Here is a 14,311-nt window from a genome sequence, read left to right as displayed (position 1 = left end):
ACGTTTCCTTCTTACTCCTTTCCATTTGGGATGCTCAACTGAAGCACTACAAGGCACGTTGCCTAGAGTGTTCCACCATAAGCTTTCAGTGGAAATGAGCCCTGGCTCATGGAAGCTTATCCTGGAATAAATACTGTTTTGCTTTTGCTATTTCCATAAACATCAATTACTTTGGAAGGCTTCCCAATGCTCCTGAATGGTAGAAATAATTCCTAAGTTACAATAATTAATAATAGATCGTTTTTTGTTTTACTATGGTTTTGACTACACGTCCCTAGTTTATAGTCGTGACCCTAACCTAGGGAGGGAAAGAAGGCTGAAGTCCCATGAAGCTTATGAAACTAGTTTCATGGTGGTTTGTATTCTGGCCATATCTATACTTATTAACTGCTATTCAGACAATTCCAAATGTATTGGTACAAATGTATTGGTACAAAGATTATTCAGATTATATATGACCATAGCCAGTAACTCTGGAAAAAAAATCCACAGCTACATGTGGAATGAGAAAAGCACAGTCCAATACATCTTACATTGCTTAATTTAGCATCCCACCCTCCAATGAACAGATACCTTATTTTTCTCAAAATGTTTTCTTAAGATAGTAGATGCAGATGTTGGCTACACTGAAGGATCAGCAATTATCCATGAAACATTTTGGATTAGAGCCAAGGATCAAAACCAATCAAAATTCATGAGTTTTCTGTATTCTTCATGGAAAATATGCCTTCTCTTACAGACTTTTAGCTATTGCAAGATCCAGGCAAAGAGATTTGTTTCCACCTGTTTACTTTATTGCTACCCTAATCAATATAGGAAGAAAACCTTCAAGTTTTAGAACCTAAATAATCCATTATGCCTTTCAGAGTTGTCTATGATCAAAGGAGCATCTTCTGAAAAATGTACTTTCCCTAAATATAATTAAGGTGCATTAAAGTGGTGCAGTGAGTATCTTTCAGAGAATGAGATTCTTTTCAGTATTTTGATGTAAATATCTATTGGTACAAGATGAGGTGCACATGTAGTTAAAATAAGATTTGGATATGTAAAACTGCTGAAATAATTCAAATTATTGACCTTGTTTGTTTGAATAATATATTTTACCAAAAAAACCTTTATCAATTGTCTTGCTAGTTTTTATTAAATTCATGATAGATCATTATGATAGGTTTGATAATACTTCATATTACACTATACTTTCTTACATAATGCAGTTGGTAACTATGTATTTTTTACATTTCAATAAACATAGGGAAAAAATATATATATACAAGGTTTTATATATTAAAATGTCAACAGGGATGAACAGGCATCACTTGCCTAGTTCTGAAATTGAACAGCTTCATTTCATACACATGAACACTGCAAATTAATATAAGAAAATACTCACATTACTTTGGTGCTTATTAACTTCCATGGCATGCTTAACATCTGGAGGCTCCTTCATATGTGCATAGTTTGATGTTCCCTTTTCAGCAACATGTTTTTGATTGTAGAGAACCTTAAAATGATAGATTTTATATTGCCTATTGTTGATAATACATAGTTAAATTTATAGGGTTTCTTTGCTATTTGGTATTTTCTGTAGTCATGATCCCAAAATATGAATTTGCAGAAAAACCCAATGGGATGAATCACATGGATCTGTTCCGGTAATGATGGTGCCCCCTTCTGGTGCAATGTGTCAGACCAAGCCACCTTTCATGGAGGGAAGACCTCACCATTAGTTGATCTATCAGGGACATTTTTGCCTTGTGAGCCTGTCTGAGAACTCATTATGTTCCATTTGGCTTCAAAATGTGATTGAGTTGACCTTGTTCTACTGCACTAAGCTACATGCAAAGCCACAATATTGGAATCAGCCTCTACTAGAACGCCATAATTTGTGCCATGCAACTCTACCATGTAGCAGTTTTTCCTTAAATTAATACAGTAATAGTAGTATACCTGATCCCCCCCAAAATATAACTGATACATATTCCAAAAAGTGAATTATTATTATTATTCAAATTTATTGCCCACCACTCTCGGCAGAGCTGGCTCATTCTATTCTATTCACAAGTCAAGTATATATAATTTATTTCTCTTAATGACATCTCAAAAACTGTAACTTTAATGAAGTAATCTCCTTAATGGCAAAGCCAAAGGACTAATCTGTCCTCTTCTAGCTTGACTCCCTTGTTACCTTGGATACAACGGATTAATCTTCCCTGTCCTTGACTCCCTTCATTTCCTTAGTCTCCGAAAGCATCCAAATACCCCATCTTCTTTAAAATGCATCCACCCCTTTCCCTTTGAGGTGAAATGCCTCATAACCCAGGACTGAAACCAATGTTTGCAGCCCCAAGAGATAATTTGGGATTTTTCACTCTATCCAAGCACAGAGGCTATGAGGGACTCTTTGCTGACTAGCAGGAAAAAGGAGGAGAAACAAGTTGGGAGGGCCGACCTCAGAGCCAGCCAGTATAATAGAAATGAAGATGATCCCAGCCAGAGGAGGATAATAGACTGCCAGAGTCAAGTGTAAATATGATATAGTTGTGATATGGGGGTTCAGGAGGCCAACAGGGAAAGTGGAAATTTCCTGCAAACAGAAAGGCTCTGTTTGGACTAAGGCATATAATGAAAGCCCTGAGCACACAGGGGAATCTCTCTTAGTTTCCTTTGGCACTTAGCATTTTTACACTTAAGGGGGAAAGATCCATCTTGACTCAAGAGGTACCCCTGAGAACATGGTCCAGAACTCAACAGGGGATGATCCCTAGATACTAAAACCGTGGTAACAGATGATTTCCAAATGCTTGCTGTTCCAAGAATCATTTGTCTGTAGGGATGTGTGTAAACGCTCAGGGGATTTGTGTTTTAGTCACATTTCTTTTTATCCTTGCTGGCCTGCTGTGTTCCAAATACGGTATGTGCATTTTAATTTCTTATTTTTTTAAAAAAAATAATTTTCAGTTAAATCATTCTAATCTCTCTGACCCATATTAAGCTCCTATTCAATCCACATGCACCAACAGTGAGAAGAGGGAAAGGGCAACAGTTAATCCTACTTCCCTAGAGCGTGAAACTAAATCCATTAGTTGCAGCTCCAGTGCCTATGGGGGGGGGGGGGGTAATGCAAGTGAAGGATCCCTCCTGTGTAATCCCCCCAAGAAATGCAATCACTCTCAACTTTTTGGAATAAAATGTCCGCAACTTGTATTGGTTACAACTGGAAGAAGCATTGGCAAAGAAAGGAGCAACTGGATCCTGGCTTCAACGTGCCAATCAACGTATTCCAGCCTAGCTGCTGGAAACCATGGGATGGCAAGATATCAGATTCCATGAGAACAAGCATCCCTAAGTGTCTCCCCTGCCACCTGAGTGTGAAGGTAACCCATCGGCAGCCGCCAAGCTCGGGAAAAATGGAGCTTCAGGCTTTACATTTTATGCTACATCTAAGATACAATATATCTATTTTAATGGTGGGAATTTCTGAATAAATACTAATGTGTCATAGTACAATTCAGAGTTTAGTTCTTAAGAAATACTGTTTAAAACAGGAACAACATACTAAAGAAGATAAGGCTGTGCCAACTAACTTAATTTTAGTATTATATTCCTCTCTTATTATCCCTACTGTGGTCCACTACTGAAGCAGAGGGATAATATGATTTCTTTAACTACATGAAAGGTATGCAGTACTTTTTGGAACACAGCCAGCAGTGAAATGCATTCAGGACCAAATAATTTATGTTAATCCCATTTATAAATCAAACCCAGTCTGTTATTTTAAAACATTATGTAATTTACTGCTATGACAATAAAACACTCACTTAAACTGTTAACTCTTTGTAACCGGTCATTTTAATATACTATACTGACTTTCAGATGTCTGTGTATGTTATCACAAAGACCTAATTTCTAGCAAAACTCTTACCTTTAATCTCTAGATATATGCATTTGTTTCTCAAAGCTATAATTGATTGCAATTTCCTGGCTCAACACATCTTCGGATGCCTACTGGAGATTTTGAATACATAAATCAAAATCTCTTTTTCTGATGCTTTCAAAATTCAGTGCCATGAAAGTTAGTTTGCATTTGGTTTTTGTCTTTTTTAGGCTATATGGTGGCATTTGGGATTTTTAGTTTCTGTTATCACTGTTATGACTTATAATTATTAATGAGTTATTTTATTACTTTATGTGAGATATCTTGAAAGACCATAATCTAATTCCCATTTGGGGTCAAGTTCCAATTTGCCACTTGCAGCCACTCTGCAAGAAATATGGGAGACAGCTTCATTTCAGCAGCTGTTCAATGCAGGCCAAAGCGATCTGAGGATCAGCCCACCTGTATTCTCAAAGCTGAACACAGAGCGGTGGATTCTACCCCAATCTCATCACTCCACTGAGAAGAGTTTGTTCTTTTTATTCACTTTGATTTGGCTCGAATTTGACATCCTCCAGTCTAAGGAGTCTTCCTCCAATTTATGTGGCTGTTCCACTGATGAGTCACTTAAGCTGGCAGAAGAACCACTCAGGACGGTTGGATCCAACCCACTATGTTCAGTTGTCAAGCACTTTTATCATGAAATTGGCATTTCTTAAGAAGGAAGGATGCATCCCAAATTCTATCTACATGTTCTGCAATTCCAAAAGATGATCAGCTCAGGAAGTGAGTGCTGATTTTCCTTTACTAGACGGGAGTCTGCCTCTCCTGAATAGGTGGAAGGGAATGAGCATAAAAGGGCAGCATCCTCTAGGGCAGGGGTAGTCAACCTGTGGTCCTCCATGAGCTCATGGGAATTGTAGTCCATGAACATTTGGAGGACCACAGGTTGAATACCCCTGCTCAAGGCTAACAAATTTCAGGTAAAAAGCCAAGCTGTACTTTGCTCAAACCAAACAAATGAAGTTTGCTGAAACAGGTTATTGTAGCACTGGTGGAAAGATTCTGTTACCCATGTCTGAAAGAGACATCCTAATCTTAGAAGTCAAGTTACAGTTTAACTAAATATGGTTTCAAATCCTGATTAAATAGAAATCTTTACCTGCGGCTAATGCATAATAGATGCCAGAATCATGGCACACACTGGCGCCCTGTATATATGTAAAGCTCCCAATCTTCTTTAAAGAAGGCACTGGTAGGCACTTTGGTGCAACATGCCTGGTATGACATATATTTCCCCACCTGTCAAGTATGGAATGGATCCTGAAACTTAATGTTCAAATTACCTTGCTCTGATTTTGTGAAACTTCTTTCGCGAACACGCTATCAATTGTTGCCGGCATCTCCTTGTACAGTGAGTTGGAAAGCTCTTTCTTTGCATGTTCTTTGTATTTTGCCTAAAAGGAAAGGGAATTATAGAATCATAGAGTTGGAAGGTACTTCCAGGGTCATCTAGTCCAATCCCCTGCAGAATACAGATGTTACAAAAATTATTCCAAAGGGATTAACAAAAAAGTTCAGGAGGAAAAGCTCACAAGGGGATACGACGATAGATTTTCTGCCAAATTCTGAAATGAGAACAAATATTTGTAGATTGGTTTTGTGAATGGAGCATTCTAAAATGTGTCCATCTAGAAATTCAGTTTATCTTCACAGGCTAAATTTGCAACAAAACCTAGCTGGATTGACTAGTATAGAAAAGTAGTAATACATCAGCTTGACATGCTTTTAAAATTCAGGAACAAGGTATATGGTAAAATCAGAACATTACCCTACATGGATCCTCTACCTATCAGGAAAACTTTTAAAAACAAACTAACTCAACCAATGACCTTCACACCACTGTCTAATGACTACTGCCCATGTCTTCTGGTGTTTTAGGATCCAGTCCAAATTATACCTGCATAATTTCTAACACCACTGACAACACTCTATGTACTTAAATCTGCAACTCTTTTTGAAAGAACTACAGTGTCATATATATTCACAATGCGTTATTGATGTGGAACACATCTTATGCCATGCTCTGGGCTGGAATATAACAGAAGTCATAACAGACATGACGTCAGCCTGGAAGGCCCGGCTCTTCCCTGTCCACATGGGCCTGCTGCTGGACAGGCTCTGTTGGCCCCCACAGTGGCTAAGGGAATACAGATTCTCCTGTGTTCCTTAGCCCAGGGCAACTGAGGGCCTGATCTGTGGCAGGCATGGGAGGGGTCCTGCCCAGCAGCTGTGTCATGTGGAAGCAGGGATTTGCCCCACTTCCATATGACCGCCCTCTCAGCCTTTTCCGCCCATGTGGAATTGGCCCTTGAGACTTTAGGGGTGGAGCCTGAAGAGGGCAGGGTTTGGGGAGGGGAGGGACTTCAGTGAGTTATAATGCCTTCTAAGCAGCCATTTTTTTCCAGGGAAACTGATCTTTATAACCTGAAGATAAACTGTAATTTTGGGGATCCCCAAGTCCCTGGCATCCCTATATTCCACCCACAGGTTTCTCACTTCAGTGGACACTAGACCTTTCTGTTAAAGAAATGAGAATTACATAGTCACAACAGATGTCAGTAGGATATTTTAAGGAAAAAGTGTAAAGGCTAAAGCAGAACCTGTCAAAGCAAGTTTGCAGTGGAATGTCAAGAAGACCAAAGTAATGACTAGTGGGGAATTATAATATTTCAAGGCTGATGATAAAAAAATCGAATTTGTCCAAGATTTTCTATTCCTTGGCTCAATCATCAACCAAAAGGGAGATTGCAGCCAAGAAACCAGGAGATTAAGACTAGGATGAGCAGTCATGAAAAGATCCTTAAACTTAAGGGTATGTCACTGGTGACCAAGATAATTCATACCATAGCAGCCCTCATTACTATGAATGGATATAAAAGTTGGACAATGAAGAAAGCTGACACAAAGAAAGTTGCTTAATTTGAAATGTAATGTTGGTGGAGAGTTTTATGGATATCGTGGATGGCCAAAAAGACAAATAAGTGGACAGTAGTTTCAAATCAAACCTCATTTCTCCATATAAGCTAAAATGACCAAATGCAGGCTAACATACTTCAGTCATATAATGAGAAAAGACTCATTGGAAAAGACAATAATGCTATAAAAAGTTGAAGACAGAAGGAAAAGTGGAAGGAACAACATGCAGTGGATCAACTCAGTCAAGCAAGACACGGTCCTCCGTTTTGCCAAACCTGAGCAAGGCTATTAATGAGAAGGCAGTTTGGAGGTCATTCATTCATAGAGCTGCCAAAAGTTGGAAGAGACATGACAGCACTTAACATGCACACACACACAAACATATGACTCCTTCACAGAACACCCTAATAAGCAAGCTTCTTGGTGTAGTGGTTTGGAGTGCGGACTTCTAACGTGGCAAGCCGGGTTTGATTCCTGCTCCCCCACATGCAGCCAGCTGGGTGACCTTGGGCTCGCCACAGCACTGATAAAGCTGTTCTCCCTCACAGGGTGTCTGTTGTGGGGAGAGGAAAGGGAAGGTGATTGGAAGCCGCTTTAAGACTCCTTTGGGTACAGAAAAGTGGCATATAAGAATCAACTCTTCTCTCAAAATGTCAATACTATCAATCACTTCTCCACTTTTATGATGTCTTACCTCAGAAATAAAGGCAGAAAGGTTTTTAACGTGAGTGAGCTGAGGAGTATCCAGTATGAATAAGCATTTCCCTTTAGATTTTTTGTATTCTTCTTTATAGTGGACCTAAAGAAGAAGAAAGCAAACAGGCTGGAAATCACGGGTGATACAAATTATGTAAACATAGATGAAAAAAGGGAGACATGTGACACTTTTACTTCCCCCCCCCCTTTTAGTTGATGTACAATACATTTGCACCTAAGTGCATTTGGTAACAGTATGTTAATTGAATTCATCCCTCAAAAAAAAAATCCAGCGCCATTTTAAACCCGCTGCTGTTAATTATCAGCAGTCTTTCAAGCAGGATCCTATGCTTTGAAACTTATATTTTTTTACCTCATCTAGAAAATGAGATACATGGTTTTAGTGAATGCTAGGAATGGGAGAGAGATACAAAAAGGCTAAATGGGGACATTTAAAGGCTGTTGTTTTTACCACTATACTGACACTGGCAGAAATCCAACAGGGTTCTATTAAATTACAGCAGAAGAGTAAAAAGAGCTTTTGAAAAATCCATGGCCTAGAAAAGGCAGTTCTCCATAACAGTTTTGCCTTTGCCTTTGTGTTTGTAGCTACAAACAACAACAGCAGCATCAGCTTTGGATACAGAGTCAAGAGCAGGTAAAAGCTCAGTGAACTAACTGGACGAAATTTAAGTGTAAACTGCCACAGAAATCAATGGACTATTAATATGTTTAACTATCAGCTGCCTTTCTACCTTATAGGAACTCAAGGCAGGTTACAACACAAATAATAAATACATTAAAAACACTAGTTAAAATCAAGGACAGCCAGTGTGGTGTAGCGGTTAAAAGTGGCAGACTCTAATCTGGAGAACTGAGTTTCGTTCCCCACTCCTCCACTTGCAGCCAGCTGGGTGACCTCAGGCTAGTCATTGTTCTCTCAGGGCTGTTCTTGCAGAGCAATTCTCTTAAAGCTCTCAGTCTCACCCACCGCACAGGGTGTCTGTTTCGGGGAGAGGAAGGGAAACGTGTTTTTAAGCTGATTTGGGACTTCTTTGGGCATTGAAAAGCAGGGTAAAAAAAAAAACAGCTCTCTCTCCTCTCTCTAATCAAAAGTGATCATGAATAAAACTGTCTTCAGATGCCTCCGGACACTGAGGGGGCCAAGCACACGTCCCTGTGGAAGTTGTTCCATAATAGTGGGGTTCCCACCAAAAAGGCCGTATTTCCTTTAATCACCAGATGAGATTTTTTGGTCAGAATATACAAGAAGGCCTCTTAGTTCCCAGGCAGGAACATATGGGAGAAGATGGCCTTTCAGATACCTGGCCCCAAGCCAAGAGGGGATTTAAAGGTCAAAACGCTCTTCAGGGGTAGCCCCCACGTACAGCATATTGCAGTAATCCAGTCAAGATGTAACTAAAACATGGATCACTGTTGGTAGATCGGACTGAACCAGGAATGGATGCTGCTGGTACGGCAGCCCGAGTTAGGCAAAAGCAGTCCCAGCCACAACAGCCACCTGGTCTTCTAAGGTGACCACTGTGTTGAGCAGCACTCCCAAGCTAAAAACTGACTTTTCAAGAGTGCTCAGTCTCCGAGTACAATTTTGTATTTTTAAAACCTTGTACAGCATCAATATGGGACAGTGGGGCTGAGGTAGGAGTGCACAGTCAATGGAATCATGGCTGAGAAGACATTTTAGTCAGAATAAAGCTGCCAACACTTTCCAGATATATTTGACAAATTTTCAGGAACACAACTTCTCATTTCTGCGCAGTGCAATGGATGGGTGCCACAGGGAATTTCTGAATATTGCAGGGGGGGGAAGCTCAGGGGACTAAAAACATTAATCAAGGATTTAACAGAAATTGTACTTACATCACTTATCATTTCAGTACACTTTCGAGCCAACGCCATGTTTCTGTCTTCAATAACAGGCTTAAGAAATACCTATGTAGAAGAAGAAGGAATTCCACAAATCATTACAAATTGTATAACGAGTCTTTTTACCCTTAGAATATGTGCCAAGGCGACCCACCTTTTCATCATCGCTTTCTTCTGCCTCCCCTTCACTTTCATTTTCTCTGGATTCCAGAACAGGCATTCTTGGTTTTTGTTTGCCTAGAAAGATGGCAAAACTAGGTAAGTAAAAGCTCTGCAACTTGTTGAATGCCTGGGCTACTTCTCTCTTGTTGGACACTTAGCCTAATCATGGGCTCCTTCCTTATTTAGACAATACTTCCAAGGTCTTATCTGAACTATTCGGCATGAGTGCTGTGAAAAGCATCACAGATGTCCTTACTAATGACTATTACTTAAAAAAAAAAGATTTAGTTAATTCTTTAATATAGCAAGCTTAAAATATCCGATATTTACTTGATCACTTATTAGAACTATATGAGTTTTAAAGTTTATGGAACAGCACAAAATGAAAATAATTACAAAACAGGACAACTCACAAATACAAGGAACAACATGCCAACCTCTGACATTTAAATAATCAGAGACCATTGACTAACTATGACATAGACCTCAACGCTCATTCCATTTAAGGATGGAGCGCAACCAACAAGCATAGCTCCCGGGTACTTCTATAAAGTGACATAATCGAAATCTGGTCAAAATGCCATTTTAGAATAAAATAATATTGTATATTTGCCATATTTTCTGAAAGCACTTTTATGGTTTTGAAAGTGGGAAACTGGTTAACGTATCAGCAGGACTGTGTAAAATCATGTCCAGACTTTCTAAATATACCGCAATGATTCAGACAGTGGTCATTTTTCAGACGTGTGCAACATTAGCATGGGAACTCCAGCCAAGACAGCATTAGAGCACCCTGTGCTGGTACAAGGACAGCAAAATGGGAAATGCTCCAGTTTTTGTCCTAACTGCCCTGCCTTCCACTCCCCTCAGATGAACTTGCATCAGACCCATTTTTTTCCTTGTCTCTGACTCTTGCCCCTATTTTCAGGATGTCAACACCATGAAGATACTTCAGTATGACATTCAATTCAGCATCTTGGCCATTTCTTGCCTGAACACCATACAGGACCCATCAAGACAATGTGAAAGATCAAGGAACTTGGACTACACTTAAATTTCTCACTCCAGACTGAAATCTTTTTACCTGCAACTACCATGTGCTGAATTTGTCATGCAAATGGACCCTTGTGTTTTTAGAGGAATGGGAAGGCGACTGTAAGCCGCTTTGCGCCTCCTTCGGTTAGGGAAAAGCGGCATATAAGAACCAACTCTTCTTCTTCTTCTTAAAAGAGTTGCTGATTTTTCTCTTCCATCATAGCCTGCCATATTGCAATGAATGCTGCTCCCCAATATTCAAGGGAATGGGGGGTGAAAGTCTCAGTGTAGACATGTTAACCTTTTGGATCCCAGCTCTAAACATATTGAGAGCCAGTGTTGCATAGCAGTTAGTGCTAAGTGACTCAGGCTGAATTCCCCACTCTGCCATGGAAACTTGCTGGGTGATCTACAGCAGGGGTAGTCGTGGACTACATTCGCTGGCAGGGGCTCATGGGGATTGTGGTCCATGAACATCTGGAGGACCACAGGTTGACTACCCCTGATCTACAGCCAGCCACACAGTCTAAGCTTAACCTTCTTCACAAGGTTGTGGTGAGGATACTATGGAGGAGAGGAGCATGATGTAAACTAGCTGGGGTCTCTATTGGGGAGAAGGGCAGGACATAAATGAAGTAAATAAGTACTATAAAAGAAATCACTCAGGAAAACATGGACCACTTGGGACTATAGAGCAAGGTCAGAAGCCTAAAAATTATAATCAGAAAGCATGTACAATTAGGGAAATGAAAGAGATCTGTGTGTGTTAGTGTGAGTCTGCTGTGTTATCAAGTTGCAATTGACTTTATCCCTTTAAGGCAGGGGTAGTCAAACTGCGGCCCTCCAGATGTCCATGGACTACAATTCCCAGGAGCCCTTGCCAGCATTCGCTGGCGAATGCTGGCAAGGGCTCCTGGGAATTGTAGTCCATGGACATCTGGAGGGCCGCAGTTTGACTACCTCTGCTTTAAGGCATATGAGAAGCAGAGGTGGTTAGCCATTGCCTTCTGCTGCAGAGACTTCCTTGTTGGTCTTCCTTCCTTCCATGTAATGACCCCCCTTAGCTTTCAAGATCTGATGGGAGTGGGCAACACTATTCTTTCTTTCCTCCCAAGCAGGATCTAGGTGGAAGGATAAAGAAGGGAGAACAGCCAAGATTGGGCCAGAGCTCCATGAAATCTAATTACAGTTCCAGAGTGAGGAACTAGAAGGAAAAGTACAGATTAGGAGAAAGATTTGGGGGCAGAAGAAACAACCGTGAAGCTGTACAATAAAAGGAAATAAAACAAGTCAAATGAATGACTTTTTAAAAGCAGCAAGTGCATACAATCAACACGTTCTGGCTAACATCAAAAATATCTACAACAATTGTTGTTATTGCTGTTGACCACAAATATCTATATGTAAAGAACAATATAGACATTACAGAAGTATTTTTAACATGATTCCTATTAACACTAGTACTATTAGCAAATTTATATTTGTGTAAAATGTGCTGGAGAGTATTTAGAGTAAGAGACACCTAAACCATCAGTACTTCCTGATTCTTCTGCACTTTCCCATATTTCTCCAGGTGGGAGAATGGAGGGAGGGAGGTTTCACAGCAAAAATACTAACTAAGAAAGGGCTAAGCATCCCCTTACAACTCATGCTGCATTTTAAATTCTCTTCATCCCATTCTGTAAGAATTCAGCATCACCTACACACTAGTACCTATATCAGACTGCCATAGTTTTTATTTGCTCATAATTCAAGAGAGAAACCCGAGTGTTGATCATGAGAACTGACATAAGTGAATCAAAGACATAATAGCAACAATAATTAAATAAGGGAAAGTTAGGCTCCCTACAAAGAACACTACCCAGCAAGGAAACATGGTTTCCCTGACAACAAAGACAAGATGATAAATATGGCTCTTTCCTGCAACCTCCTGGAAAATATATTTCTGCCTACATATTGCCAAAGACCTGCTTTACAACTACCATACTAGACTCAACCATATGCACACAGCCAAACCCCTAGAAAAGCAGCTAGCATGTTTTAGGATTTCAGTGATTTAGTAAAATGGGTTGTACTCGAGTAGATTCTTTGCATAGCTTTTGTATTTGTCACTTAACATGCTTTGCATACACTCCATAATCAAACAATCTGAAAGTTTCAGCTTCACAGCTGAAAGTGAAGAAATTTATGGACACTTAAACACTGGTATTCACATTGTGCAGTTAAAAAAACTAATTGTATGTGCCTGATACAGACAAAACAGGGAAAGCTTTTAAAACTGCATTGCAAAATCTTAAGCAAGTAAAAAGCTAAAAAAAAAAAAAAACAGTCCCCTTGAGGGAGAGGAAATTCCGCGCTCCCCCACATGCAACCAGCTGGGTGACCTTGGGCTCACCACAGCACTGATAAAACTGTTCTGACCGAGCAGTAATATCAGGGCTCTCTCAGCCTCACCTCCCTTAGAGGGTGACTGTTATAGGGAGAGGAAATAAGCCGTTTTGAGATTCCTTTAGGTAGAGAAAAGCAGCATATAAGAACCAGCTCTTCTTCTTCTTCTGGATCAATTGGTTTAAGGAATTATAATTAGAATGTACACTGTAACGGGCCAATTCACACATTATTGTATTGTGGATTAGGTCTATGGCTCTCACTCTCTGACAGATCTAGTAGTAGGAATGAATTGCAATTCAATTTCTCTTAAATTTTTAGTTATAAAATGACCATTCGCGATGAGAAAGTGCCAATAAAAGTAACCTGAATCATGCATAGTACTGCCTATTTCAACAGAGACATATTTCCACACAGCTGGGAAGGAAAAAGAATTTTCAGCAGACTCTTACACAGGTTTATTCAGCAAAAAATGATTGTGAAGTACATCTATCTCATCCTCTCCTGTGTAAGAAAATCATGGTGAACAGAACACTTAGTCACTGCATAGTCACCTCAGATTGTTATAGGCATGTTATAATAAATCTTCTTTATAGTACAAACAACATACTAGATGCATAACAGCAGCCGCCAAATTGTTTCTTCTATTAATCAACTAAATAGTTAGTTGATTAATAATGGTGAATGAAGAGAAAATGGTGAGCGATGAGTATCAAAATAAAGACAAAAGGTGTTCTTAAAATTTTTTAAAAAGCAGCACAGAACATTCAATACTAAATATTGCCTCTCATAGAAAAGCTTGTAGGGTTGTGAAAGGGGTTTCCAAAAGGAAGAAAGGCGCATGGCCACTCTGAGACAAAGACAGGCTTTTCCAACCACTAGGAAAGGCAGGATGGGAAAAGATAAGAAATAGAATGAACATGAATTTATGGAGGTAACGACAGAAATGAGATATGGACATGGACAATAAGACATAAAATACAATCACAAATAGGCTTCAAATGACAAGATAAAGTAGGACAGATCCTTTTTATCCAAACCAAAAGCTTATTTATTAATGTTTACATATTCTGTCGCCATAAAGTTAATTTCCATCAGGGCCAAGGGCATAACTTTGACCAGCTTTTAGGCTTTTATCTCTATGATTATCTCACTGGAAGCCTGAGGCTGCCTTTTAGTTTTTTGTTGGGTTTTTTTTTAAGACATTCTAATGCCAGAGGATGGTCTGAATCCATACCAATGAGCTTTCCGGATTTTCCTACAGCCAGAAGAAGAGAGTTTTAAGTCTCA

General features: G+C 39.6%; 1 protein-coding gene across 9 annotated transcripts in view; it reads right to left on the bottom strand.

The window, feature by feature from the left end:
* Positions 1 to 14,311, bottom strand: part of NEBL (nebulette) — a 119,202-nt gene that overhangs the window by 37,353 nt on the left and 67,538 nt on the right. For 2 of the 9 annotated variants that reach the window (XM_077303887.1, XM_077303886.1), the window contains 5 exons: positions 9,591 to 9,673; positions 9,431 to 9,502; positions 7,548 to 7,652; positions 5,221 to 5,331; positions 1,391 to 1,501 (listed from right to left, as the gene is read on the bottom strand). The exons of 2 other annotated variants lie outside the window; for them this stretch is intronic. In XM_077303887.1, coding sequence (XP_077160002.1) covers positions 1,391 to 1,501; positions 5,221 to 5,331; positions 7,548 to 7,652; positions 9,431 to 9,502; positions 9,591 to 9,656 — 465 coding nt within the window. In that variant the 5' untranslated portion in view covers positions 9,657 to 9,673. Of the gene's footprint in view, positions 1 to 1,390; positions 1,502 to 5,220; positions 5,332 to 7,547; positions 7,653 to 9,430; positions 9,503 to 9,590; positions 9,761 to 14,311 lie in introns of those variants that run through there. 5 more of the 9 variants (XM_077303888.1, XM_077303892.1, XM_077303889.1 and 2 more) reach the window with 3 other exon arrangements.

Source organism: Paroedura picta, chromosome 11 (genome assembly GCF_049243985.1).
Source record: "Paroedura picta isolate Pp20150507F chromosome 11, Ppicta_v3.0, whole genome shotgun sequence".
NCBI lineage: Eukaryota > Metazoa > Chordata > Lepidosauria > Squamata > Gekkonidae > Paroedura > Paroedura picta.
This window is presented reverse-complemented; position numbering and strand designations above follow the sequence as displayed.